The 27,334-nt window shown below is 47.9% G+C and overlaps 1 protein-coding gene across 2 annotated transcripts in view; it reads left to right on the top strand.

Annotated features, from left to right (window-relative positions):
* LOC141152621 (immunoglobulin superfamily member 11-like) overlaps nucleotides 1-18,215 on the top strand; it is a 183,273-nt gene extending 165,058 nt beyond the window's left edge. For both annotated transcript variants that reach the window (XM_073637175.1, XM_073637174.1), the window contains exons 4-7: nucleotides 13,920-14,075; nucleotides 14,387-14,506; nucleotides 15,946-16,081; nucleotides 16,271-18,215. In XM_073637175.1, coding sequence (XP_073493276.1) covers nucleotides 13,920-14,075; nucleotides 14,387-14,506; nucleotides 15,946-16,081; nucleotides 16,271-16,640 — 782 coding nt within the window. In that variant the 3' untranslated portion in view covers nucleotides 16,641-18,215. The remainder of the gene's footprint in view (nucleotides 1-13,919; nucleotides 14,076-14,386; nucleotides 14,507-15,945; nucleotides 16,082-16,270) is intronic.
* Nucleotides 18,216-27,334: the final 9,119 nt, after the last annotated feature.

The raw sequence follows: 27,334 nt of genomic DNA, 5'->3' as shown, positions 1-27,334 counted from the left end.
GCTCCAGAGGTTCTGAATGGGGTAGAGGTCAGGGGAGCATGGGGGTCACACCATAAGTTTGTCCCCTTATATGCCCATATCAGCCAGAGATGCAGATGTTTTATGTGCAGCATGAGATGGTGCATTATCATGCAGAAAAATGATCTTGCTGTGAAATACACGGTTCTTCTTCTTGAACCATGGCAGGAAGTGCTGTTTGAGAAAATCCACATACATTATGGAGTTCATCTTTAGCGCCTTCAGGGATCCTAAAGGGGCCGACAATCTCTCTCCCCATGATTCCAGCCCAAAACATTACTCCACCTCCTCCTTGTTGGCGCTGTAGCTGTGTTTGCGTGGGGTGTCCATCAACCAGCCATCCTCCACTCCATCCATCTGGACCATCGAGCGCTGCACGGCACTCATCCGTGAACAAAACAGTTTTGAAATCAGTCTTCATGTAATGTTTGACCCACTGGAGCCGTTTCTGCTTGTGTGAAGTGGATAGAGGAGGTCGACAGGATGGCGTATGCACAGCTGCAAACCTCTGAAGGACCCTGCATCTTGTTGTTCGGGGGACGTTGGAGGCACAAGCAGCTTCAAAAACTTGTCTGCTGCTATGACAAGGCTTTTTTGCCGCTGCTCTTTCAACCTGACGTAATTGCCTGTAGGAAAGAGTCCTCAATTTGCCCTTATCAGCACGCACACGTGTGTACTGTGAATCAGCTACATACTTCTTGATTGCCAAGACACTTCATCCTGATCATCGCACAATGTTGATTGTAGTCATGCCTTGACCTAAACACTCCACAATTTGTTGCTTCTCAGCAGCCGACACATCCTTTTTCTTTCCCATTTTGGCAGAAAATGTAGGCTGCTTAATAATGTGAGACAGCCTTCTTAAGTAGTCTTGCCTTTCATTGGACACACCTGCCAAACTAATTAGCACAGGTGTCTGCAATTGCTTACAGTGATATAAAGAGCCCTGACACACATCACCATCAATGAGTTTAACTGACAAACAAACAAATTCTTCCCTTATCACTCCTAAACACTTTTTGCATAATAATTTGGAACGCGGTGTACATGTGCTTTTCCACAAAACACCAGTGGTTCACGTAGTGAATCTTACAGTTCTAACTTGCCAACCGTGGTCTGTATGGAATTGTTCAATAAAGGGCCCAAAATTAAGATAACATAGATGGGAGAGGTCTCTATGAATAGGAATTCCTAAGTATTTGATACCCTGTGAGGGCCAGGCAAAGGGAAAGTTGGACTGGATGGAATCCTATATGGATTTAGGGAGGGAGACATCGAGGGCCTCAGACTTCGCTGCATTGATTTTAAAATTTTACCATGTAACAAAGTGATCTATTTCAGCCATAACAGCCGGGATGGATATATGTGATTGAGTGATATATACTAGGACATCATCAGCAAATAGAGAGCACTTGTACTCGGTGCCTCCCACCTCAATCCACCTAATATTGGGGTTATGGCGAATTGATGAGAGCAGGTGCTCCGTCACTAGGATGTATAAGAGAGGGGACAGAGGACATCCCTGCCTTGTCCCATTGGTGATTGTGAAAGGTGATGAAAATGTTCTGACGCACCCCCTGGGCCTTGGGACACCCGGAGCCGGACCCTTTTTGGTGGATGCTGGTGGTTGTAGTCTTCGTGGCGGCGACCCAGTTCCGTGGCTCAGGGCGGTCAAACCAGTGGCGGAACTATTTATGTGGTTTTCATGTTTAAATGTCCGACTACGCCACCCGTGGATTGCGGTCAGAGTGAACCGCCGCTACAGGGCAGACCGCTGAGGCTGGTGTTGTGGGTGCAGCAGAGCGTAGCATAACTCCCCACGGGAGGAGTATAGCCTCAGGGCAGTGTATGCGGAGGATGGGGGTGATGGTGCAGGGCAGTAGCAGTAACGACACGGAGTCAGTGATGCAGTTCAGGGCCTTTACTCACAGTTCTTATTATCCAGACCACGTCTGCAGGTAACGGCTGCCCACGTCGTACTGTGCTCACCAGGTGAGGGGCTCAGACAACTCCCAGATAACTTTGGAGCACTTCACAGGACCCCCTTTGTGTGTCCTTTGTCTGGCCTTTCTTACCAACCCTTCTGTCCGGCTGCCTCGGGCCTCCTCTTGGTAAACTTGGCGCCAGTTTCCCTGACCCTATGTGGTGCCTTCCTAGCGGGTGTAGCGAGGGGCTGCGCCACATAAAATGTCAGAGCCTCCGGTTTCTAGCTGAGGGTCGTTTCCTGCCTCCACTAGTTTCGGGGACCGGTCTCCCCCTTTGGCCTGACCCCTCCACGCAGGTGGATTCGGGCGTGCGGTGGCGACTCACCCGTCCGCACCCCTGAGATCCCTTCGTTCCTCGTTCCTGGAGCCTTCTCCGCTCCTCTTCCTTCCTTCTCCCTCTTCCAGGCCTGGGCCTCTGTTACTAGGCCCGCCTCCGGAGCAGAGCTCATGCAGAGCCCCTGCTCCCTGCCACTTCTGCTCAGACTTCTCTGCACTGAACTAAGATGGTGCCCACCTTTTATACTCCCTTCTCAATGCACCCAGGAACTGCTTCCTCCCTGCTCCTGCACTACAGGGTTCCCCTTCCTCAGTGTTCCCTCCCCCCACTCCAGCCAGGGACAGGGACTGTCGTGCCCATCTCAGGGGCATATTGGTCGCCCTGCCCCACGGCAATGTGGTGTAATGCATGCAGGTGTCGGGTCCTGATCCACACTCCATCCTTATCTGAGAGTGAGATATCACACCTCTGGGTGAGGTGCAATACGTCTGTAGCAACCGAGCCCTCAGGGTGCTACAGTTCCATTTATCTTCAGCCTAGGTGACGTATTGCGATACAGGGCCGTGATTTTGGCTATAAAAGGGTCCCCTAGACCCCTACCCCAAGCTTTTTAAGAGAATCATATATGGCGTGCCAGGAGACTCTATGGAATGCTTTCTCAGCATCCAACGAGAGTATCTAATTACAAATTTTTAACTGCATCTAGCCCAGGAAATACTTTGTGCCTAGTAGCAGTGTCTGCTAGTCAGCGGATTATCCCGGCTGTTAAGCAAGCTACACCACCTGTAGTTTGGACACTTAATTTTTTCAAAGGAAATGCTTCGGGACCACGGGATACTCAGTGAAGAGCATCAGGAGGCACCCCAAGGCATAGGGGCTGGGACTGGCAGTAGGATGCCTTGCGGTGGACAGCCGAGCTCGATCCTTATAAAAGCTTTTTAACTGCAGCAGCTTTAGTGGACGCTACTGGAGCTGGAATTACGCGGCTGCTGGCATGAGACTTGCCCTCCAATAGATCCTTGTAAATGGATTTAAAGTGTATTCATTCAAATTAGAGAGACAATTTAAATTAAAAAGCTTAGAGCTGCCTCCACCACAGGGGGGCTCTCTCGACCCACCAGCGGACAGGCACCAGTATTGGGAGAGGGGGGCTGGCCGTCAGGGTTCACCGCGGCTCTGGCACAAACCCGGCGACGCGGAGGTGGCACGGGCAGGAGCGGACTGAACGTGTCGGCTTCTCACTTTTTGGATTTTAGAAGGGCATGACATGCCTATATCTGTGTCTCCCCCTTCTTTTACTCCTCCACCTCTTTTCTTTTCGCATGACTATATGTACTTGTCACTTTTCCATGTGTTAGTTATGTCTTCTGAGCAGTTTGTCAGCTTTTGGACACCTTTGAAGGTGTTTTCTATGTGTTTCTATGTGTTTTTGTTTGCCTGCCATTGGTTTTAACGGTGTTCGAAGGTGTTCGACGAACAGTTCGACGAACAGTTCGGCGAACACACGGGTGTTCGACGAACCGAACCGAACTCGAACACTACGGGGGTGGCTCAACACTAGTCATCATACTATGTGTGGGGGAATGTACTGTGGGGACATCATACTGTGTGTGGGGGGAATGTACTGTGGGGACATCATACTGTGTGTGGGGGAATGTACTGTGGGGACATCATACTGTGTGTGGAGGGAATGTACTATGGGGACATCATACTGTGTGTGGAGGGAATGTACTGTGGGGACATCATACTGTGTGTGGGGGAATGTACTGTGGGGACATCATACTGTGTGTGGAGGGAATGTACTATGGGGACATCATACTGTGTGTGTGGGGAATGTACTGTGGGGACGTCATACTGTGTGTGGGGAATGTACTGTGAGGACATCATACTGTGTGTGGGGGAATGTACTGTGAGGACATCATACTGTGTGTGGGGAATGTACTGTGAGGACATCATACTGTGTGTGAGGAATGTACTGTGAGGACATCATACTGTGTGTGGGGAATGTACTGTGAGGACATCATACTGTGTGTGGGGGAATGTACTGTGAGGACATCATACTGTGTGTGTGGGGGAATGTACTGTGGAGACATCATACTGTGTGTGGGGGGAATGTACTGTTGGGATATCATACTGTGTGTGGGGGAATGTACTGTGGGGACATCATACTGTGTGTGGGGGGAATGTACTGTGGAGACATACTGTGTGTGGGGGAATGTACTGTGAGGACATCATACTGTGTGGGGGGAATGTACTGTGGAGACATCATACTGTGTGGGGGGAATGTACTGTGGAGACATCATACTGTGTGTGTGGGGGAATGTACTGTGAGGTCATCATACTATGTGTGGGGGAATGTACTGTGGGGACATCATACTGTGTGTGGGGGAATGTACTGTGGGGACATCATACTGTGTGTGGGGGGAATGTACTGTGGAGACATCATACTGTGTGGGGGGAATGTACTGTGGAGACATCATACTGTGTGTGTGCAGGAATGTACTGTGAGGACATCATACTGTGTGTGTGGGGGAATGTACTGTGAGGACATCATACTGTGTGTGGGGGAATGTACTGTGGAGACATCATACTGTGTGTGGGGGAATGTACTGGGGAGACATCATACTGTGTGTGAGGGAATGTACTGTGAGGACATCATACTGTGTGTGGGGGAATGTACTGTGGAGACATCATACTGTGTGTGGGGGGATGTACTGTGGAGACATCATACTGTGTGTGGGGGGATGTACTGTGGAGACATCATACTGTGTGTGGAGGGAATGTACTGTGGGGACATCATACTGTGTGTGGAGGAATGTACTGTGGGGACCTCATACTGTGTGTGGGGGGAATGTACTGTGGAGACATCATACTGTGTGTGCAGGGAATGTACTGTGAGGACATCATACTGTGTGTGTGGAGGAATGTACTGTGAGGACATCATACTGTGTGTGGGGGAATGTACTGTGGAGACATCATACTGTGTGTGTGGGAATGTACTGTGAGGACATCATACTGTGTGTGGGGGAATGTACTGTGGAGACATCATACTGTGTGTGGAGGGAATGTACTGTGGGGACATCATACTGTGTGTGGAGGAATGTACTGTGGAGACATCATACTGTGTGTGGGGGGAATGTACTGTGAGGACATCATACTGTGTGTGGGGAATGTACTGTGGGGACATCATACTGTGTGTGGAGGAATGTACTGTGAGGACATCATACTGTGTGTGGAGGAATGTACTGTGGAGACATCATACTGTGTGTGGGGGGAATGTACTGTGAGGACATCATACTGTGTGTGGGGAATGTACTGTGGGGACATCATACTGTGTGTGGAGGAATGTACTGTGGGGACATCATACTGTGTGGGGGGAATGTACTGTGAGGACATCATACTGTGTGTGGGGGAATGTACTGTGGGGACATCATACTGTGTGTGGAGGGAATGTACTGTGAGGACATCATACTGTGTGTGGGGGAATGTACTGTGGGGACATCATACTGTGTGTGGGGGGAATGTACTGTGGAGACATCATACTGTGTGTGGGGAATGTACTGTGGGGACATCATACTGTGTGTGGGGGGAATGTACTGTGGGGACATCATACTGTGTGTGGAGGGAATGTACTGTGGGGACATCATACTGTGTGTGGAGGGAATGTACTGTGGAGACATCATACTGTGTGTGGAGGGAATGTACTGTGAGGACATCATACTGTGGGTGGGGGAATGTACTGTGGAGACATCATACTGTGTGTGGGGAATGTACTGTGGGGACATCATACTGTGTGTGGGGGGAATGTACTGTGGGGACATCATACTGTGTGTGGAGGGAATGTACTGTGAGCACATCATACTGTGTGTGGGGGAATGTACTGTGGGGACATCATACTGTGTGTGGGGGGAATGTACTGTGGAGACATCATACTGTGTGTGGGGAATGTACTGTGGGGACATCATACTGTGTGTGGGGGGAATGTACTGTGGGGACATCATACTGTGTGTGGGGGGAATGTACTGTGGGGACATCATACTGTGTGTGGGGGGAATGTACTGTGGGGACATCATACTGTGTGTGGAGGGAATGTACTGTGAGGACATCATACTGTGTGTGGGGGAATGTACTGTGGGGACATCATACTGTGTGTGGGGGGAATGTACTGTGGAGACATCATACTGTGTGTGGGGAATGTACTGTGGGGACATCATACTGTGTGTGGGGGGAATGTACTGTGAGGACATCATACTGTGTGTGGGGGAATGTACTGTGGGGACATCATACTGTGTGTGAGGGGAATGTACTGTGGGGACATCATACTGTGTGTGGAGGGAATGTACTGTGAGGACATCATACTGTGTGTGGGGGAATGTACTGTGGAGACATCATACTGTGTGTGGAGGGAATGTACTGTGAGGACATCATACTGTGTGTGGGGGGAATGTACTGTGGGGACATCATACTGTGTGTGGAGGGAATGTACTGTGAGGACATCATACTGTGTGTGGGGGAATGTACTGTGGGGACATCATACTGTGTGTGGGGGGAATGTACTGTGGGGGCATCATACTGTGTGTGGGGAATGTACTGTGGGGGCATCATACTGTGTGTGGGGAATGTACTGTGGGGACATCATCCTGTGTGTGTGGGGGAATGTACTGTGGAGACATCATACTGTGTGTGGGGGAATGTACTGTGAGGACATCATACTGTGTGTGGAGGGAATGTACTGTGGAGACATCATACTGTGTGTGGGGGGAATGTACTGTGGGGACATCATACTGTGTGTGGGGAATGTACTGTGAGGACATCATGCTGTGTGTGGGAGGAATGTACTGTGGGGACATCATACTGTGTGTGGGGGAATGTACTGTGTGGACATCATACTGTGTGTGGGGGAATGTACTGTGGGGACATCAACTGTGTGTGGGAATGTACTGTGGGGACATCATACTGTGTGTGGGGAATGTACTGTGGGGACATCATACTGTGTGTGGGGAATGTACTGTGGAGACATCATACTGTGTGTGGGAGAATGTACTGTGGAGACATCATACTGTGTGTGGGGGGGAATGTACTGTGAGGACATCATACTGTGTGTGGAGAATGTACTGTGGGGACATCATACTGTGTGTGGGGGAATGTACTGTGAGGACATCATACTGTGTGTGGGGGGAATGTACTGTGGGGACATCATACTGTGTGTGTGGGGGAATGTACTGTGAGGTCATCATACTGTGTGTGGGAGGAATGTACTGTGGGGACATCATACTGTGTGTGGGGGAATGTACTGTGAGGACATCATACTGTGTGTGGGGGAATGTACTGTGAGGACATCATACTGTGTGTGGGGGAATGTACTGTGGGGACATCATACTGTGTGTGGAGGGAATGTACTGTGAGGACATCATACTATGTGTGGGGGAATGTACTGTGGGAACATCATACTGTGTGTGGGGGGAATGTACTGTGGGGACATCATACTGTGTGTGGGGGAATGTACTGTGGGGACATCATACTGTGTGTGGAGGGAATGTACTGTGGGGACATCATACTGTGTGTGGAGGGAATGTACTGTGAGGTCATCATACTATGTGTGGGGGAATGTACTGTGGGGACATCATACTGTGTGTGGGGGGAATGTACTGTGGGGACATCATACTGTGTGTGGGGGAATGTACTGTGGGGACATCATACTGTGTGTGGAGGGAATGTACTATGGGGACATCATACTGTGTGTGGAGGGAATGTACTGTGGGGACATCATACTGTGTGTGGGGGAATGTACTGTGGGGACATCATACTGTGTGTGGAGGGAATGTACTATGGGGACATCATACTGTGTGTGTGGGGAATGTACTGTGGGGACATCATACTGTGTGTGTGGGGAATGTACTGTGAGGACATCATACTGTGTGTGGGGGAATGTACTGTGAGGACATCATACTGTGTGTGTGGGGGAATGTACTGTGGAGACATCATACTGTGTGTGGGGGGAATGTACTGTTGGGACATCATACTGTGTGTGGGGGAATGTACTGTGGGGACATCATACTGTGTGTGGGGGGAATGTACTGTGGAGACATACTGTGTGTGGGGGAATGTACTGTGGGGACATCATACTGTGTGTGGGGAATGTACTGTGGGGACATCATACGGTGTGTGGGAGAATGTACTGTGGAGACATCATACTGTGTGTGGGGGGGAATGTACTGTGAGGACATCATACTCTGTGTGGAGAATGTACTGTGGGGACATCATACGGTGTGTGGGAGAATGTACTGTGAGGACATCATACTGTGTGTGGAGGAATGTACTGTGGAGACATCATACTGTGTGTGGGGGGGAATGTACTGTGAGGACATCATACTGTGTGTGGAGAATGTACTGTGGGGACATCATACTGTGTGTGGGGGAATGTCCTGTGAGGACATCATACTGTGTGTGGGGGAATGTACTGTGAGGACATCATACTGTGTGTGGGGGAATGTACTGTGGGGACATCATACTGTGTGTGGAGGGAATGTACTGTGAGGACATCATACTATGTGTGGGGGAATGTACTGTGGGGACATCATACTGTGTGTGGGGGGAATGTACTGTGGGGACATCATACTGTGTGTGGGGGAATGTACTGTGGGGACATCATACTGTGTGTGGAGGGAATGTACTGTGGGGACATCATACTGTGTGTGGAGGGAATGTACTGTGAGGTCATCATACTATGTGTGGGGGAATGTACTGTGGGGACATCATACTGTGTGTGGGGGGAATGTACTGTGGGGACATCATAGTGTGTGTGGGGGAATGTACTGTGGGGACATCATACTGTGTGTGGAGGGAATGTACTATGGGGACATCATACTGTGTGTGGAGGGAATGTACTGTGGGGACATCATACTGTGTGTGGGGGAATGTACTGTGGGGACATCATACTGTGTGTGGAGGGAATGTACTATGGGGACATCATACTGTGTGTGTGGGGAATGTACTGTGGGGACACCATACTGTGTGTGTGGGGAATGTACTGTGAGGACATCATACTGTGTGTGGGGGAATGTACTGTGAGGACATCATACTGTGTGTGTGGGGGAATGTACTGTGGAGACATCATACTGTGTGTGGGGGGAATGTACTGTTGGGACATCATACTGTGTGTGGGGGAATGTACTGTGGGGACATCATACTGTGTGTGGGGGGAATGTACTGTGGAGACATACTGTGTGTGGGGGAATGTACTGTGAGGACATCATACTGTGTGGGGGGAATGTACTGTGGAGACATCATACTGTGTGGGGGGAATGTACTGTGGAGACATCATACTGTGTGTGTGGGGGAATGTACTGTGAGGACATCATACTGTGTGGGGGGAATGTACTGTGGAGACATCATACTGTGTGGGGGGAATGTACTGTGGAGACATCATACTGTGTGTGGGGAATGTACTGTGGAGACATCGTACTGTGTGGGGGGAATGTACTGTGGAGACATCATACTGTGTGGGGGGAATGTACTGTGGGGACATCATACTGTGTGTGGGGAATGTACTGTGGAGACATCATACTGTGTGGGGGGAATGTACTGTGGAGACATCATACTGTGTGGGGGGAATGTACTGTGGAGACATCATACTGTGTGTGGGGAATGTACTGTGGAGACATCATACTGTGTGGGGGGAATGTACTGTGGGGACATCATACTGTGTGTGGGGGAATGTACTGTGGAGACATCATACTGTGTGTGGGGGGAATGTACTGTGGGGACATCATACTGTGTGTGGGGGAATGTACTGTGGAGACATCATACTGTGTGTGGGGGAATGTACTGTGGAGACATCATACTGTGTGTGGGGGAATGTACTGTGGGGACATCATACTGTGTGTGGGGGAATGTACTGTGGGGACATCATACTGTGTGTGGGGGAATGTACTGTGGGGACATCATACTGTGTGTGGGGGGAATGTACTGTGGAGACATCATACTGTGTGGGGGGAATGTACTGTGGAGACATCATACTGTGTGTGTGGAGGAATGTACTGTGAGGACATCATACTGTGTGTGTGGGGGAATGTACTGTGAGGTCATCATACTGTGTGTGGAGGGAATGTACTGTGGGGACATCATACTGTGTGTGGAGGGAATGTACTGTGGGGACATCATACTGTGTGTGGGGGAATGTACTGGGGAGACATCATACTGTGTGTGAGGGAATGTACTGTGAGGACATCATACTGTGTGTGGGGGAATGTACTGTGGAGACATCATACTGTGTGTGGGGGGATGTACTGTGGAGACATCATACTGTGTGTGGGGGGATGTACTGTGGAGACATCATACTGTGTGTGGAGGGAATGTACTGTGGGGACATCATACTGTGTGTGGAGGAATGTACTGTGGGGACCTCATACTGTGTGTGGGGGGAATGTACTGTGGAGACATCATACTGTGTGTGGAGGGAATGTACTGTGAGGACATCATACTGTGTGTGTGGAGGAATGTACTGTGAGGACATCATACTGTGTGTGGGGGAATGTACTGTGGAGACATCATACTGTGTGTGGGGGAATGTACTGTGAGGACATCATACTGTGTGTGGAGGGAATGTACTGTGGGGACATCATACTGTGTGTGGAGGGAATGTACTGTGGGGACATCATACTGTGTGTGGAGGAATGTACTGTGGAGACATCATACTGTGTGTGGGGGGAATGTACTGTGAGGACATCATACTGTGTGTGGGGAATGTACTGTGGGGACATCATACTGTGTGTGGAGGAATGTACTGTGAGGACATCATACTGTGTGTGGAGGAATGTACTGTGGAGACATCATACTGTGTGTGGGGGGAATGTACTGTGAGGACATCATACTGTGTGTGGGGAATGTACTGTGGGCACATCATACTGTGTGTGGAGGGAATGTACTGTGGGGACATCATACTGTGTGTGGAGGAATGTACTGTGGAGACATCATACTGTGTGTGGGGGGAATGTACTGTGAGGACATCATACTGTGTGTGGGGAATGTACTGTGGGGACATCATATTGTGTGTGGAGGAATGTACTGTGAGGACATCATACTGTGTGTGGAGGAATGTACTGTGGAGACATCATACTGTGTGTGGGGGGAATGTACTGTGAGGACATCATACTGTGTGTGGGGAATGTACTGTGGGGACATCATACTGTGTGTGGAGGAATGTACTGTGGGGACATCATACTGTGTGTGTGGGGGAATGTACTGTGGGGACATCATACTGTGTGGGGGGAATGTACTGTGAGGACATCATACTGTGTGTGGGGGAATGTACTGTGGGGACATCATACTGTGTGTGGAGGGAATGTACTGTGAGGACATCATACTGTGTGTGGGGGAATGTACTGTGGGGACATCATACTGTGTGTGGGGGGAATGTACTGTGGAGACATCATACTGTGTGTGGGGAATGTACTGTGGGGACATCATACTGTGTGTGGGGGGAATGTACTGTGGGGACATCATACTGGGTGTGGAGGGAATGTACTGTGGGGACATCATACTGTGTGTGGAGGGAATGTACTGTGAGGACATCATACTGTGGGTGGGGGAATGTACTGTGGAGACATCATACTGTGTGTGGGGAATGTACTGTGGGGACATCATACTGTGTGTGGGGGGAATGTACTGTGGGGACATCATACTGTGTGTGGAGGGAATGTACTGTGAGGACATCATACTGTGTGTGGGGGAATGTACTGTGGGGACATCATACTGTGTGTGGGTTGAATGTACTGTGGAGACATCATACTGTGTGTGGGGAATGTACTGTGGGGACATCATACTGTGTGTGGGGGGAATGTCCGTGGGGACATCATACTGTGTGTGGGGGGAATGTACTGTGGGGACATCATACTGTGTGTGGGGGGAATGTACTGTGGGGACATCATACTGTGTGTGGAGGGAATGTACTGTGAGGACATCATACTGTGTGTGGGGGAATGTACTGTGGGGACATCATACTGTGTGTGGGGGGAATGTACTGTGGAGACATCATACTGTGTGTGGGGAATGTACTGTGGGGACATCATACTGTGTGTGGGGGGAATGTACTGTGAGGACATCATACTGTGTGTGGGGGAATGTACTGTGGGGACATCATACTGTGTTTGAGGGGAATGTACTGTGGGGACATCATACTGTGTGTGGAGGGAATGTACTGTGAGGACATCATACTGTGTGTGGGGGAATGTACTGTGGAGACATCATACTGTGTGTGGAGGGAATGTACTGTGAGGACATCATACTGTGTGTGGGGGGAATGTACTGTGGGGACATCATACTGTGTGTGGAGGGAATGTACTGTGAGGACATCATACTGTGTGTGGGGGAATGTACTGTGGGGACATCATACTGTGTGTGGGGGGAATGTACTGTGGGGACATCATACTGTGTGTGGGGAATGTACTGTGGGGGCATCATACTGTGTGTGGGGAATGTACTGTGGGGACATCATACTGTGTGTGGGGGGAATGTACTGTGAGGATATCATACTGTGTGTGTGGGGAATGTACTGTGGAGACATCATACTGTGTGTGGGGGATGTACTGTGGAGACATCATACTGTGTGTGGAGGAATGTACTGTGAGGACATCATACTGTGTGTGGGGGAATGTACTGTGGGGACATCATACTGTGTGTGGGGAATGTACTGTGGGGACATCATACTGTGTGTGGGGGAATGTACTGTGAGGACATCATACTGTGTGTGGGGGAATGTACTGTGAGGACATCATACTGTGTGTGGGGGAATGTACTGTGGAGACATCATACTGTGTGTGGAGGGAATGTACTGTAGAGACATCATACTGTGTGTGGGGGAATGTACTGTGAGGACATCATACTGTGTGTGGGGGAATGTACTGTGGAGACATCATACTGTGTGTGGGGGAATGTACTGTGGGGACATCATACTGTGTGTGGGGGAATGTACTGTGGAGACATCATACTGTGTGTGGAGGAATGTACTGTGAGGACATCATACTGTGTGTGGGGGAATGTACTGTGGAGACATCATACTGTGTGTGGGGGAATGTACTGTGGGGACATCATACTGTGTGTGGGGGAATGTACTGTGGGGTCATCATACTGTGTGTGGGGGAATGTACTGTGGGGCATCATACTGTGTGTGGGGGAATGTACTGTGAGGACATCATACTGTGTGTGGAGGAATGTACTGTGAGGACATCATACTGTGTGTGGAGGAATGTACTGTGGGGCATCATACTGTGTGTGGGGGAATGTACTGTGGGGGCATCATACTGTGTGTGGGGAGTATATACCATGGGGATGACATACTGTGGCCTCATGCTGAAGCTCCTGGAGAGTTGGGGGCAGCTTCACTGTAGAGTCAGGGGGTTCTTGCCGTTTTACGAGTCCTATGCGGAGGTGACCGGTTACGGACTCACGTTTAGGTGTGTAGATCAATGTCTCTTTGCTTGGGCCTCTCCAGCTGTTGCAAAACTCCAACTTTTGGATGCCATGACAACCTGCAGCTGGGATGGTTATGATGAGCGTTGAGATTTGGGAAAACCTGGCTGGGACGCGTTAATGGGTAGTAAATTGGTAGTCCTGACATGCTGCGTGTCTTGTGTCTGCAGTGCCCCCGTCGACTCCTGACTGCTCCAGTGACAGTTATGGCCAAGAAGGAGGAAGCATCCGGCTGCGATGTGCAGTGAAGGACGGGATCCCTACACCCACAATACGATGGGAGAAAGTTGCACCTGGTGCTCAGCAACTGATCAGCACCCGGGAAGGTGAGGGTAATCGATGTAGCCTGAGTGCGGCCTCCAGAGGAGCATGTCACCTGTTTGATGTCCATGCTGAGGCCACGCTCTAATATACTCCAAACTAAACCATGTATGTCACCACATGTAATCTCCCGTGTTGCCTGCATGCTTCGCCGTCATGGGTAACTACTTTGTGCAGACCCAGGTGGGCTTCACATGTAACCATCGCCTCTCTATCTGCCATTTCTGCAGTTTTCGTACCCTCTCTACACTGATGTCCAGGAGTAGAGCAAGGAGCTATGATGTGGATAACCCCAACCACATTCCTGTCTCTGCAGATTATCACGCCTTTACCACTCTAAGGAACATCTCATCAGAAACGTCCGGACTCTACCGCTGCACCGTCAGCAACCAGCTTGGATCTAAGACGTGTGCCGTGGAGCTGCACATACGTGTCGGTGCGTATCTATGGAGTGTTGTACACTTCCAATCATAATTATCCCCCCATGATACACCCCAATGTAGATTCAGTTTATTCGCAACATTTTGAAACTTTCTGCTGTTGACATGTAACCCGCTGAACACAAGTAATATAACCAGTATCAGGAACCCGAGGAGAAAACATCACACCTTCTGTGAGGAGCTGAAGCTCGGTCATCATTCGGTCTTCCAGCAATTCACCAAGGCTTGGTCTTAGAAGACGTCCTGGAAGATTCTGACATGAGACCCATAGAAACTCTGTCTTCCAGCAGTTCACCAAGGCTTGGTCTTAGAAGAAGTCCTGGAAGATTCTGACATGAGACCCATAGAAACTCTGTCTTCCAGCAGTCCGCCAAGGCTTGGTCTTAGAAGAAGTCCTGGGAGATTCTGACATGAGACCCATAGAAACTCTGTCTTCCAGCAGTTCACCAAGGCTTGGTCTTAGAAGAAGTCCTGGAAGATTCTGATATGAAACGCATAGAAACTCTGTCTTCCAGCAGTCCACCAAGGCTTGGTCTTAGAAGAAGTCCTGGAAGATTCTGATGTGAAACCCATAGAAACTCTGTCTTCCAGCAGTCCACCAAGGCTTGGTCTTAGAAGAAGTCCTGGAAGATTCTGATATGAAACCTATAGAAACTCTGTCTTCCAGCAGTCCACCAAGGCTTGGTCTTAGAAGAAGTCCTGGAAGATTCTGACATGAGACCCATAGAAACTCTGTCTTCCAGCAGTCCACCAAGGCTTGGTCTTAGAAGAAGTCCTGGAAGATTCTGATATGAAACCCATAGAAACTCTGTCTTCCAGCAGTCCACCAAGGCTTGATCTTAGAAGAAGTCCTGGGAGATTCTGACATGAGACCCATAGAAACTCTGTCTTCCAGCAGTCCACCAAGGCTTGGTCTTAGAAGAAGTCCTGGGAGATTCTGACATGAGACCCATAGAAACTCTGTCTTCCAGCAGTCCACCAAGGCTTGGTCTTAGAAGAAGTCCTGGGAGATTCTGACATGAGACCCATAGAAACTCTGTCTTCCAGCAGTCCACCAAGGCTTGGTCTTAGAAGAAGTCCTGGAAGATTCTGACATGAGACCCATAGAAACTCTAGTGGGATGTGTAGAAGGCGGCTGCAGCAAACCCAACTGTAGTAATGACCAGGAAGCCATTGCCAATGAGAAATGCCACCAAACTGGTGAACAACGTCTGCAGCAGGTCATAACCGCCAGAGGGCTCTACTGAGTACTAAAGACGCTGGCCATAAAGGGCGGAATAATCCTGAGACTGTGGGGGTCAGTAAAAGTGGCATTTTCTGTTGAATTTGGAGAAACCACTTCGCTGATTGCAATAAACTGACTTTACAATGGGGGATGAACACGTTTTGATTGCAGCTGTCCAGTATGTCATGAGCACTTTCTTTTGCGTTTTAGGTGGCCTGGGATCGATGGGCATTTTTGTGGCAATCACTATCACTCTCATCATGGGCTTGGTTCTCCTGGTGCTCTTCATCTTGGTTTTGTGCTTACATCAGCATAGCAGAGAAAAGTGTCAGGAAGAGGTGCAGAGGTAATGAAGATGACAGCTGGAGACGTAGAGGCGGTGGATGGGAGTAGTCTCAGACCAGTCACAGGGGTGGGGTGAGGTTCTTCACATCATGTGTACTATGTGTCATGTCTAGGTCTACACCCTATGGTTATTCTAGGGCTTGTGTAGCGGTCTCTGCTATTAACACACTATAATGTTCTTCCTCTATAGTGTGGACAATATGTCTTTTGGAGAGCATTCTGTGAACAGGAGCCCCTGCATCGATTGCACCATGTCCAGCAAGGAGCCGCCTCATATCCTTTACAGTGTGCGGCAGAGTCAGCCTCAACGCCCCACCGTACAGGTGCCCACCATCGGCAGGCAGCAAGGCCAGGCCATCCTGCAAGGGCCCATCGGCAGACAAGACAGCCATGCCACCATGGAGGCGTCCACTGTCAGCAGACCATGGAATCGGACCACCTTGGCCCCCACACAGGAACTGTCCTCAGATCTGAGCATTATAGGAAGTGAGGAGGAGGATGAAGAGAGTAGAGTGCAGCACTCACCCATCTACTCGGTCCACTCAGGTTACCTGGTGTGACCCTCCCACACATAGCAAAGATAATGCTAAAATGTCTTTCTAGCAAATACACAAATCACAAATATGACACAAAATGTTTGGAAAGAGCAAGACAAGCGCAAAATAGGACTTTAACTGGTTAAAACTGAATAAAATAAAAGCGATTGCAAGCTCACCTTGTATAGTCCGCAACAACATAAGAGACATATGCTTCAGAACCACGGATCCAGAGATCCAAAACGATTCAATGTGGCTTGTCCTTGCGCTGCTGGTAAATCCACGTGGAAGGATGGACTCAGGGTAAGAAGGTCCAATGAAGGGTGGACTCAGGGTAAGAAGGTCCAATGAAGGATGGACTCAGGGTAAGAAGGTCCAATGAAGGATGGACTCAGGGTAAGAAGGTCCAATGAAGGATGGACTCAGGGTAAGAAGGTCCAATGAAGGATGGACTCAGGGTAAGAAGGTCCAATGAAGGATGGACTCAGGGTAAGAAGGTCCAATGAAAGATGAACTCAGGGTAAGAAGGTCCAATGAAGGATGGACTCAGGGTAAGAAGGTCCAATGAAGGATGGACTCAGGGTAAGAAGGTCCAATGAAGGATTTTCTATCAAGGTTATAAAATCAACGCGTTTTGAAGTTCATCTAACTTCTTCACCAGGAAAGAATGTAACCCAAGTGCTGGCTGCCAGTCACGTCTGTCTTCTCACCCCTCAGCCTGAATGAAGAGTGATTTTATAACATTAATAAAATATTGTTCATTGGACCTTCTCATCCTGAGTTCATCCCTCCACCTGGATTTCCCAGTCCGCCTGGAAAAGCCACTGTTTAGCAGCTGTACAGTGCAGACTCATGGTAGTGGACTTTTAAGGGTGGAAGTTTCTCCAGATCAAAGTGAGTAAAAAAACTATAAAATTATTAACTGGAAATAAATTTGAAGAGACAAACGATATTTGGGATTGATGAGGTTCCCAATGATAACCGTTCCATGAAAAGTTGGATCTAATTGTGTGTCAATTTGATTTGTTTTCTGATAATCAAATTCCTCCTTGACTCCACCTTCTAATTTCCACCATTTTTTAATGGGTTTGAGATCGGATTAAGGTTAGGGTCTTCACACTTGTTCCAGATATTACACACAATAGACACTGAACAACCTTCCCTTCTGCCGCACTCAGTGCTAAACTTCCATCTTGAGGTAGTCTTGTAATCTGTACCATCCATTCAATTCATAGTTCTCCTGTTACAGCCATGTTTCTTTCATTTGGCACAGTCCAATAGCTCTCTAGGTTCTTAAAACATCTCTGCTCTGAGTATTCCCATTCCAGTACATTTCAGCTTAAGCATTTCTATCCCGTTACCCCCACATTGAGCATTCCCATTGTTGTTCTAGCTTCCCTGAGTGTTCCCTTCCTGGTAACCCACACACTGGGAGTTGCCATCCCGGTCCTCTCTGCACTGGGAGTTCCATTCCTGGTTGTCTCTGTACTGGGTGTTCCCACCCTCCTGGTTCTCTCTGCCCTGGCCGTTCCCAATTTCCTGGTTCTCTCTGCCCTGGCCGTTCCCATCCTCCTAGTTCTCTCTGTGCTGGCCATTCCCACCCCCCTGGTTCTCTCTGTGATAGCCATTCCCATCCTCCTGGTTCTCCCCATGCTGAGTTTTCCCATCTCCTTGGTTCTCTCCGCGCTGGCTGTTCTCATCCTCCTGGTTCTCTCCGCGCTGGCTGTTCTCATCCTCCTGGTTCTCTCCACGCTGGCTGTTGTCATCCTCCTGGTTCTCTCTGCACTGGCTGTTCTCATCCTCCTGGTTCTGTCCGCGCTGGGCATTCCCATCTTCCTCGTTCTCTCTGCGATGGCCATTCCCATCCTCCTTGTTCTCTCCGCTCTGGGTGTTCCCATGTCCCTGGTTCTCTACTTGCTGGCTGTTACTATCCTCCTGGTTCTCTCCACAATGGGTGTCCACCATCTTCCTTGTTCTCTCTGTGCTGGCCATTCCTATCTTCCTGGTTCCCCCCCGCTGAGTTTTCCCATCTTCCTGGTTCTCTCCGTGCTGGCTGTTCTCATCCTCCTGGTTCTGTCCACGCTGGGCATTCCCAACTTCCTGGTTCTCTCTGCACTAGCCATTCCCATCCTCCTGGTTCTGTCCGCGCTGGGCATTCCCATCTTCCTCGTTCTCTCTGCGATAGCCATTCCCATCCTCCTGGTTCTCTCCGCTCTGGGTGTTCCCATCTCCCTGGTTCTCTACTTGCTGGCCGTTACTATCCTCCTGGTTCTCTCCACAATGGGTGTCCACCATCTTCCTGGTTCTCTCTGTGCTGGCCATTCCCATCCTCCTGGTTCTCCCCATGCTGAGTTTTCCCATCTCCCTGGTTCTCTCCGCGCTGGCTGTTCTCATCCTCCTGGTTCGCTCCGCGCTGGCTGTTCTCATCCTCCTGGTTCTGTCCGCGCTGGCTGTTCTCATCTTCCTGGTTCTCTCCGCGCTGACTGTTCTCATCCTCCTGGTTCTCTCCGCACTGGCTGTTCTCATCCTCCTGGTTCTCTCTGCGCTGGGCATTCCCATTGTAGTTTCTTCTCTATTGTGTTTCCATCATCCAATCATCCATTCTTCTCTCTGATCTGTAAATTATCCATTATTAATTATAGTAATTGAATTTTATTTGTTGGAGGCTTCACAAATCCAGAATGTGTAGATAAACATTGTAGTAGGTTCACAAATTGTTCTGTGCCATATTAGTAAAGTGACAGCCTTTAATTTTTACCATCATGTTTGCCAGTTGTACACTCTCTTCTTTGGGCAATGCTCAGCTCTTACAATGTGGAGGGCATCAGAAACGAAGAGGCAGAATGCAGAATCCTGTAGAAAACCTCAAATACTCTACTTATAACTCCTCTCCCCCATACACACCTTATATAAAGCGATCCCATCCACTGCAGCTTATTTTCGTCGTCATTAGCTCCCCCATGAGGTATTTACACTGAGCAGCAGCATTGGGCGAACCTTATCACTTTGTTTGACCAGAGACAGTGTGGGTTATGTGGTGAGGATGTCCCTGGTATGTGACATTAACTATGGTTGAAAGGAACGGGACAGGACTATTACTGACCATCAAGCCAATGTGGCCATTTTTCCATATATTTAAAGGGAATCTGGTAGTACAATCTACTCTCCTAAGCCTTGTATATGGGATGTTGAATAAAACGATGCCTTGATATTGGTTATCCAATGTCTTATTCCAATGAGCTGCTCAAGACTATGGGCAGGGCATAGATCTCCTGAGACTCCACCTCCATATATTGTTGTAAATGAATGGAGGCATTACCAGTGTGATGGCCGCTCTCTGCTCTCCTGATCCCACGGCAGAGCTGTGTGTCATTTTCACTGACACATATGCAGCTGGGATCTCACAGGAGCCCGGACAATACTTCAGAGCTGTGAGAGCTGCAGTTGATGTGTTAGTTATGAGACAAAGTTCAGCTCTGATGTCTTGTGTTATTACAGGTCTTACATTGGTAAGTGTCTGTCAGGTATTCCACAGAGACGACATCGAGGAGATCACACAATATCTCACAGTTGCCGTCACTCTGTCAGGATTTCGTCAGGGATCCGCGAGCACATGGTCCCCACTACGTAGGTATCGGCAAGCGACCAGTGAGTGTATGGCATCACACCTCTGGATTCCAACGTATGGAGTGTGTTTACGCCCTCCGTACGGTCACTGTCAGCTACACGATAGCACAATTATTAATATTATTCGCTGCCACCACCGTCCAGATTTGAAATATAATACAGGCCTGTTTTTTGGTAGCGTATATGGCTTCGGGGGAGGGAACGATTACAGAACAAAATAAACATAACTATTAAATTTTATATTTAATCCAAAAGGGAGGCAGTGTTTAGGAAAAATATACAAGATTTTACAAAGGGGACAATTACAATACAGAATATACAGTTACACAAAATAAACAGGATTAAAGAAGAAACTTACTATATGATTGCTGAGACGATTCACTATAGGTAGAGGGGAGACACTCCGCTTGATTAGACTGTTATCGAACAGGATCCGTTGCACATAGTAAATATATCTCCGGCAATGAATGTGGATCAATCTTCAGTTGGCTCTTTTATGCCTAAGGGAGATCTGCCCACACACCCCTGTGGTGACATCATGTGGGCTCGGGCGCCACCCTTCATATTTTTATTAAAATAACTAACTTCCGTGATAATTTATCCCTGGTTGCTCCCAGACGCCCAAAAGTGATACCATATTTTCTATTATGATTTTACCTTAATTTAGAGACCACTCATGGCGTAGTTGTGACCTGTTATTCTGGTGCTTTTGCGCTACAGCTCCATGGAGGGGGTTTACAGCGACAGGAAAATATCCCTATTGTTCCCTTGCTGACCCTGTGACTAAAAATATGGATCCCATCATTATCGGATGTATGGAACTTTTAGTTATTCTATATTTTGTTTTGGCTCCGAAGGGCCTGGAGGCTTTTGTTAAACTCTCTTTGAAGTCCTAGGAATGAAATTTCAACAGGTATCTGTAGATTTATCGCAAGCCTGCGTCTAATTGTCCCCTGCCTTTGCCAGGGGAAATCTACTCGCATTTTAAGTAGGTTGATGGCACTTATCTTGCCAGCATTTGTTTACAGGGCCTTACTCATGAGTGTGTTAATTGGGTTTTTGTGCTGAGATTTACACAGAGACACCTCTTGTACTGACAAGTAGTCGATTGCTAGCTCTTGTCTTGTGACAAAGCTTGGTAAGGGAAGAGTGAAGAGGGGCTTCAGGGGAAGAAAGAAAGAATATTTCTCAATATTTCCCTGACTGTGTCATTTCTAGTAAGTTCTGGAGGCGGAATCTCAGAGAGATTTATGTCCGGCACATAATTCTGAACAGCTCGTGGGAATAAGACATCGTATGTTATTTAGCTTCTTATGACCCACATGCTCATATAGACGTCTTAGGAGGGACCACCCTTTAATAGCCTTTGGCCATTATCTTATATGAATCACATAGGTGATCCGGTTCATGGCTCATCCTGTGCAATGGAGAGTATTGTACCACCTCCAAGAACTTTTACCCACATGGCCAAAATTGTTGGTCCCCTTTTGTTAGGACAGGTGCAGACGACTGTATTTTCGGTCCGAGTGCGATCCCACTGAACACTGATCACACTCAGACCAATGTTATTCTATGGGGTGGTGCACATCTGATTTTTCCCCTCGGACAGAGTCATACATGATTTGCATCTGTAAATTGGATCACACTCGGCCATTCAAGTCGATGGGTTCATCAAAACAATCGGACCACACTCAGATGTCATCGGATGTCCAATTTTTTTTGATGGACCCATTGACGTGCACAACCAAGTGCGGTTCGATTTTGACGCACTGACAGAACGGTGAAGATGGAAAAAATTTTTTTGCAACTTTTCTATATCCGAGAAAATCAGATTAACCTGTGATCAGAGTGTGATTAGAATAATTGTACCGATTTTCTTGGGTGAGATAAAATACGGTTTTGTGACCCTAGAAAAAAAAAAAATCACCGTCAGGTAGTATGTTGTAGTACACACTTAATCAAAGAGAATCACCGTTTTTTCCAGTACTTTTACTCAGATATAATAAAATCTAACTTTCAATAAAGTTATTAAAATACAATTAAGAAAAGAACTAAACACCCAAGAGAGAACAAACATGATGGACTTAATACTGTCCCTAAAAAACCTACCCCTCGCTCCTGCTGTCTGCGGAGGCTGGCACCCTAGAGACCGGCGGCACCCTAAAGACCGGCGGCGCCCTAGCTCCCCGGCGGCTGTCCCTTCTTACCCTACTGACAAAACTGCAGGGGCACAACCAATGTCACAGCGGTATTGGTTGGGCGATAGAGAAAAAATAACACCATTAGATGAGACCTCCGATACCTATGTGTCACTGCATAGCCTATATGGGAGAGAGTGGAAGGACAAAAGTAGTGTTTAAATACTTCCTGTTTGCTATAGGGAGGTGCTGGTGATATTCACATGACCCCTTGTGAAGGCTTGGAGCTGTTGCAGTCTGCTTACTTCCTCTTTGGTGCTAAGAGAACGTGTGTGTAATCTCTCTGAAGTTGGCTCAACCTAAGTTACTTCCCCCGTGTCTGTCTCCCCTTGCTGGCTTTAGTTGTTAGTGGGGACTGACTAGTGCTCATCTACCCTTCCCTATCAAAGGACCTAGCTCTAGGGAAATAAAGGGTTTTTGGTTCCTGATCGGCGATTGGTGAGGAACCAATATAGGGATGTTAGGGGAGACAGGATGATATCAGATCAGCCTAGGAGGTCTCCACTCCCCCCTTTCCTTAGTGTCTGGGCTCCCTTCACCTCATCCCTTCGTGTTGCACTTTGTCTTTCCTACACTGTGGTTGACATTATCACTGCCCATGCACGTTTAGGAAAAAAAAACAACAACTGACACTTGGATTTAATTGTGTGTTTTTTTTTTTTTTCGGGCGTGTTTTTATTTTCCTTTCTCCTTGGTATGGGTTCAGTTGCAGAGCTCGCAGAGCGGCTGCGTAGTCCGTCTCTGGGGGTGAATGACCTCCGCTGTGAGGTTCAGCAACAGCATCAGCGGTTACAGGTCGCCAATATGGGGGTCTCTGCAGGTAGGCCTGTCCAGCCTGATCCCAAGGTTGCCCTCCCGGACAGGTTTTCAGGAGGTAGGGACAAGTTTTTGTATTCAAGGAGGCCTGCAAACTGTATTTTAAACTTTGTCCTTCCTCCTCCGGTAATGAGGAGCAGCGAGTTGGTATTGTGATCTCTCTACTGCAGGGAGATCCTCAGTCATGGGTGTTTTCTTTACCGCAGGACTCGGTTTTTCTCCAGTCTGTAGAGGGTTTTTTCGGAGCTCTGGCCTTGATCTATGATGACCCTGACCGAGTCGCCTTGGCTGAGTCCAGGCTACGTCGCCTTCAGCAGGGGATTCGGTCAGTGGAAACGTACAGTTCTGAATTCCGTAGATGGGCAACGGATTCCAAATGGAAGGACTCAGCCCTTAGAAGCCAATGTTGTGAGGGTCTTACTGAAAGGTTGAAAGATGCCTTGGCAGTATATGAAACCCCTCAGTCCTTGGAGGCTGCCATGTCTTTGGCCATACGTCTTGATAGACGCCTTCGGGACAGACGGGTGAGACCACCTTCTCCGGGGCCTTCTTGCTGGGGTTGTGTACCCCTGCCAGGGGAGCGGTCTGGGAGTGAACCAGTACTGGGGGAGGTGGAGGAACCCATGCAGTTATGGGGTGTCTATCATACATCTCCCCAGAGATTCGCAAGAAAAAATGCTTATGGGTTTTTTTTTGTGTGAGAAAAGGACATTTTATTGGGGTCTGTTCTTTAGTTTCTAAGCAAAAGGAGAGTCGATGAACCCTTGGTAGTCTGTAGTTGGATAAGCCAGGGGTGCATTTATCGCCAACCTGCAGTTCCCGCTTTGTCCTGACAGCAGAGGTGGTGCTAGAGAGCAAAACCGAGAAAATTTCTGTGTTTGTTGACAGTGGAGCTGGGGTCAGCATGGTTGATGCTGAGTTTGTGAAAACTCATGGTCTTGCTTGCTGTACTTTAGATGAACCTATTTCCATCTTTGAGCATTTACTCAGATTGTACATAATGTAAAACTGAGGGTGGAGTCGGTTTATTGTGAAATCATCCCTTGCTATGTTCTGGACAATCTTCCCACACCGATTGTTTTGGGTATTCCTTGGCTTGTTAAACATAAACCATTGGTGGATTGGTAAACCGGGGAGATTATTGAATGGGGAGATTACTGCCATGAGAACTGTTTAGATATTTCCCTTGCTACAGTCTCTACGGAAATATTACCTGCTTTTCTGTCTGGTTTTGAGGATGTCTTTTCTTAGAGGGGGTGTCAGGATTTGCCTCCTCATCGTGCTTATGACTGTCCTATTAACCTGACCCCCGGAGCTAAACTACCGAAGTCCAGACTGTATAATCTTTCTGGCCCTGAGAGACAAACCATGAAGGATTTCATTGTGGAAAGTCTGGAGAAGGGACATATCAGACCCTCATCTTCCCCCGTGGCGACAGGGTTCTTCTTTGTGAAGAAAAAAGATGGTGGTTTACATCCCTGTTTAGATTTCCGGGAATTAAATCAAATAACCATCCGGGATCTATACCCTCTTCCTCTGATTCCTGATTTGTTCAGCCAGATTGTGGGAGCTAAGGTATTCTCCAAGTTGGATTTAAGAGGAGCCTACAACCTGGTGAGAATCAGAGAAGGGGATGAATGGAAAATGGCATTCAATACTCCTGAGGGGCATTTTGAGAGTCTGGTTATGCCTTTCAGTTTCGCCAATGCACCTGCGGTATTCCAGCATTTCATTAATGATATTTTCCATCATTTGGTGGGGAGGTTTGTGGTGGTCTATCTGGACGATATTTTGGTTTATTTACCTGATTTTGAGACCCATCGGGGACATGTTAAGCAGGTGCTCCAAATATTAACGGATAACAAACTTTATGTCAAACTAGAAGAATGTGTGGCTTTACAAATTTTTACAGGAAATTCATCCAAAATTACTCTGTTATAGTGAAACCCCTCACTGACATGACTAAGAAGGGGTCTGATTTTTCCAAATGGTCGGATGCCTCCCTCCAGGCTTTTTCTTCCTTAAGGAATCATTTTGCCACTGCACCTATTCTCAGTCAGCCCGATGTTTCCCAATCCTTTATTGTGGAGGTCGATGCTTCGGATGTCGGGGTTGGAGCTGTGTTGTCTCAGGGTTCGTCCCCTGGTAAATGGCGTCCATGCGCCTTCTTTTCTAAAAAATCATCTTCGGCTGAGAGAAATTATGACACGGGAAATAGGGAACTTTTGGCGATCAAATTGGCATTCGAGGAATGGCGACATTGGTTGGAGGGGGCTGTCCATCCTGTTACTGTTATTACTGACCATAAGAACCTGTCAATTGCACGATTGGCTGACGATTAACAGAGGGGACCATAGACTGTTCTCACCTATTAGTTATTTGAAAGATAACAGTGAGCGCCTGGAGTACACGCCTCCTTCCAGCACATGGAATACATGTATACACCCTTGTACGATCACTGCTAGCGTCACGATAACCCAAGAAAGATTATTTGCTGTCACCACCAATCAGTTTTAAATACAGGCCTGATCGGACGCCTGCTTTCTCGTAGTATATGGCTTCGGGGGAGGAACGATTACAGAGCAAAAGAAACAGAACTATTACATTTTATATTTAATCCAAAGGGAGGCAGTGTTTAGGAAAAATATATACAAAAGATTTTACAAAGAGGGCATATACAATACAGAATATACAGTTACACAAAATAAAAAGGGATTAACAGAAGAAACTTACTAGACCAATCGCAGAGACGATGCAGTTTAGCTGGAGGGGAGCACTCCAATAGACCGTTATGGAACGTGACCCCTGCTTACACAAATATGTATCTCCCGGCATAGTATAAATCAATATTCGGCTTGATCTTTTATGCTGAAATGGGCCCTGCCCACAGACTCCCCTGTGATGACCTCACATGGGCTGGTCTCCCTTCATGGTTTCATTAAATCTTTAATTTCGGTGATATCTCCTCATTTGATGATCGCAGAAGTTAGCAAGTGATGCCATATTTTTTTATTGCGATTTTACCTTTATTTAGAGACCAAACATGACATGACTGCTGTTGGTTATGCTTGTCCTCTTGCATTACAGCTCACCGGCTGGGCTCAGAAATATGGAAAAATATGCATACTGTTCCTTAGTTATCCCCACCGCTAAAAATGTGTCTCATCACAATCCGAATTATAGATCTTCCAATATTCCATATCTCATTTCGGTGCCTAATCGTCTGCCTCATGTGCAGCTGGGAATGTCCTGGCTAATGTAAGGAGTGAGATAGATTCCCTTTGAAGCCTTAACAAGATGTTTACCATCTCTCTCATGTGGCATACTCGTTACCACTTAATCAGATACACAACTCCTTCAGTCTCCTTTTCATATGTTCAATGGTGTCTATTGGTCACACATGTCTCCTTTTACCAGGAGCTGCATTTCGTATGGTAATAAGCCTGGATAATTGAGTTTGCCACTTCTTGTGTGCACTGCCATTTGCATAGAAGCTAGCTCTTCTCCTTTGACAGATGGTATAGGGGTGGGGGGGAAGAGGGATTTGGAGGGAAAGATTTGAAATATTTTCTATGACAACCATGGATACACTTGTCCATAGATTTTATTACTGACCTACCGGTTTATGCAGGCAAAACGGTGGTTTTGGTGGTTGTAGATAGGTTCAGTAAAATGGGTCACTTTGTCGCATTACCGGCACTTCCAAATGCCAAAACACTTGCTCAGGTGTTCATAAATGAGATCATGAAGCTTCACGGGGTTCTGTCCTATGTGATGTCAGTTTGTTTCCAAGTTCTGGAAAGCATTCTGTTCTCGACTGGGGGTGCAGCTGTCCTTTTCCTCTGCCTTCCACCCTCAGTCAAATGGACAGACCCAGCGTGTCAATCAGAATTTGGAGACCTACCTTAGGTATTTCATCTCCGAAAATCAGGAGGATTGGGCATCCTACTTACCGCTGGCAGAGTTTTCCATTAATAATCATCGTTAAGAATCCACTGGCAGGTCACAGTTCTTCGGTGTATACAGTTACCATCCAGTTTGGTACCTTTAGTGAGGGAGAAGCTTTGGGAGTTCCTG

Source organism: Phyllobates terribilis, unplaced genomic scaffold (genome assembly GCF_046119375.1).
Source record: "Phyllobates terribilis strain yellow unplaced genomic scaffold, ASM4611937v1 Scaffold_6__1_contigs__length_29720123, whole genome shotgun sequence".
In the NCBI taxonomy this organism is placed as follows: Eukaryota; Metazoa; Chordata; class Amphibia; order Anura; family Dendrobatidae; genus Phyllobates; species Phyllobates terribilis.
This window is presented reverse-complemented; position numbering and strand designations above follow the sequence as displayed.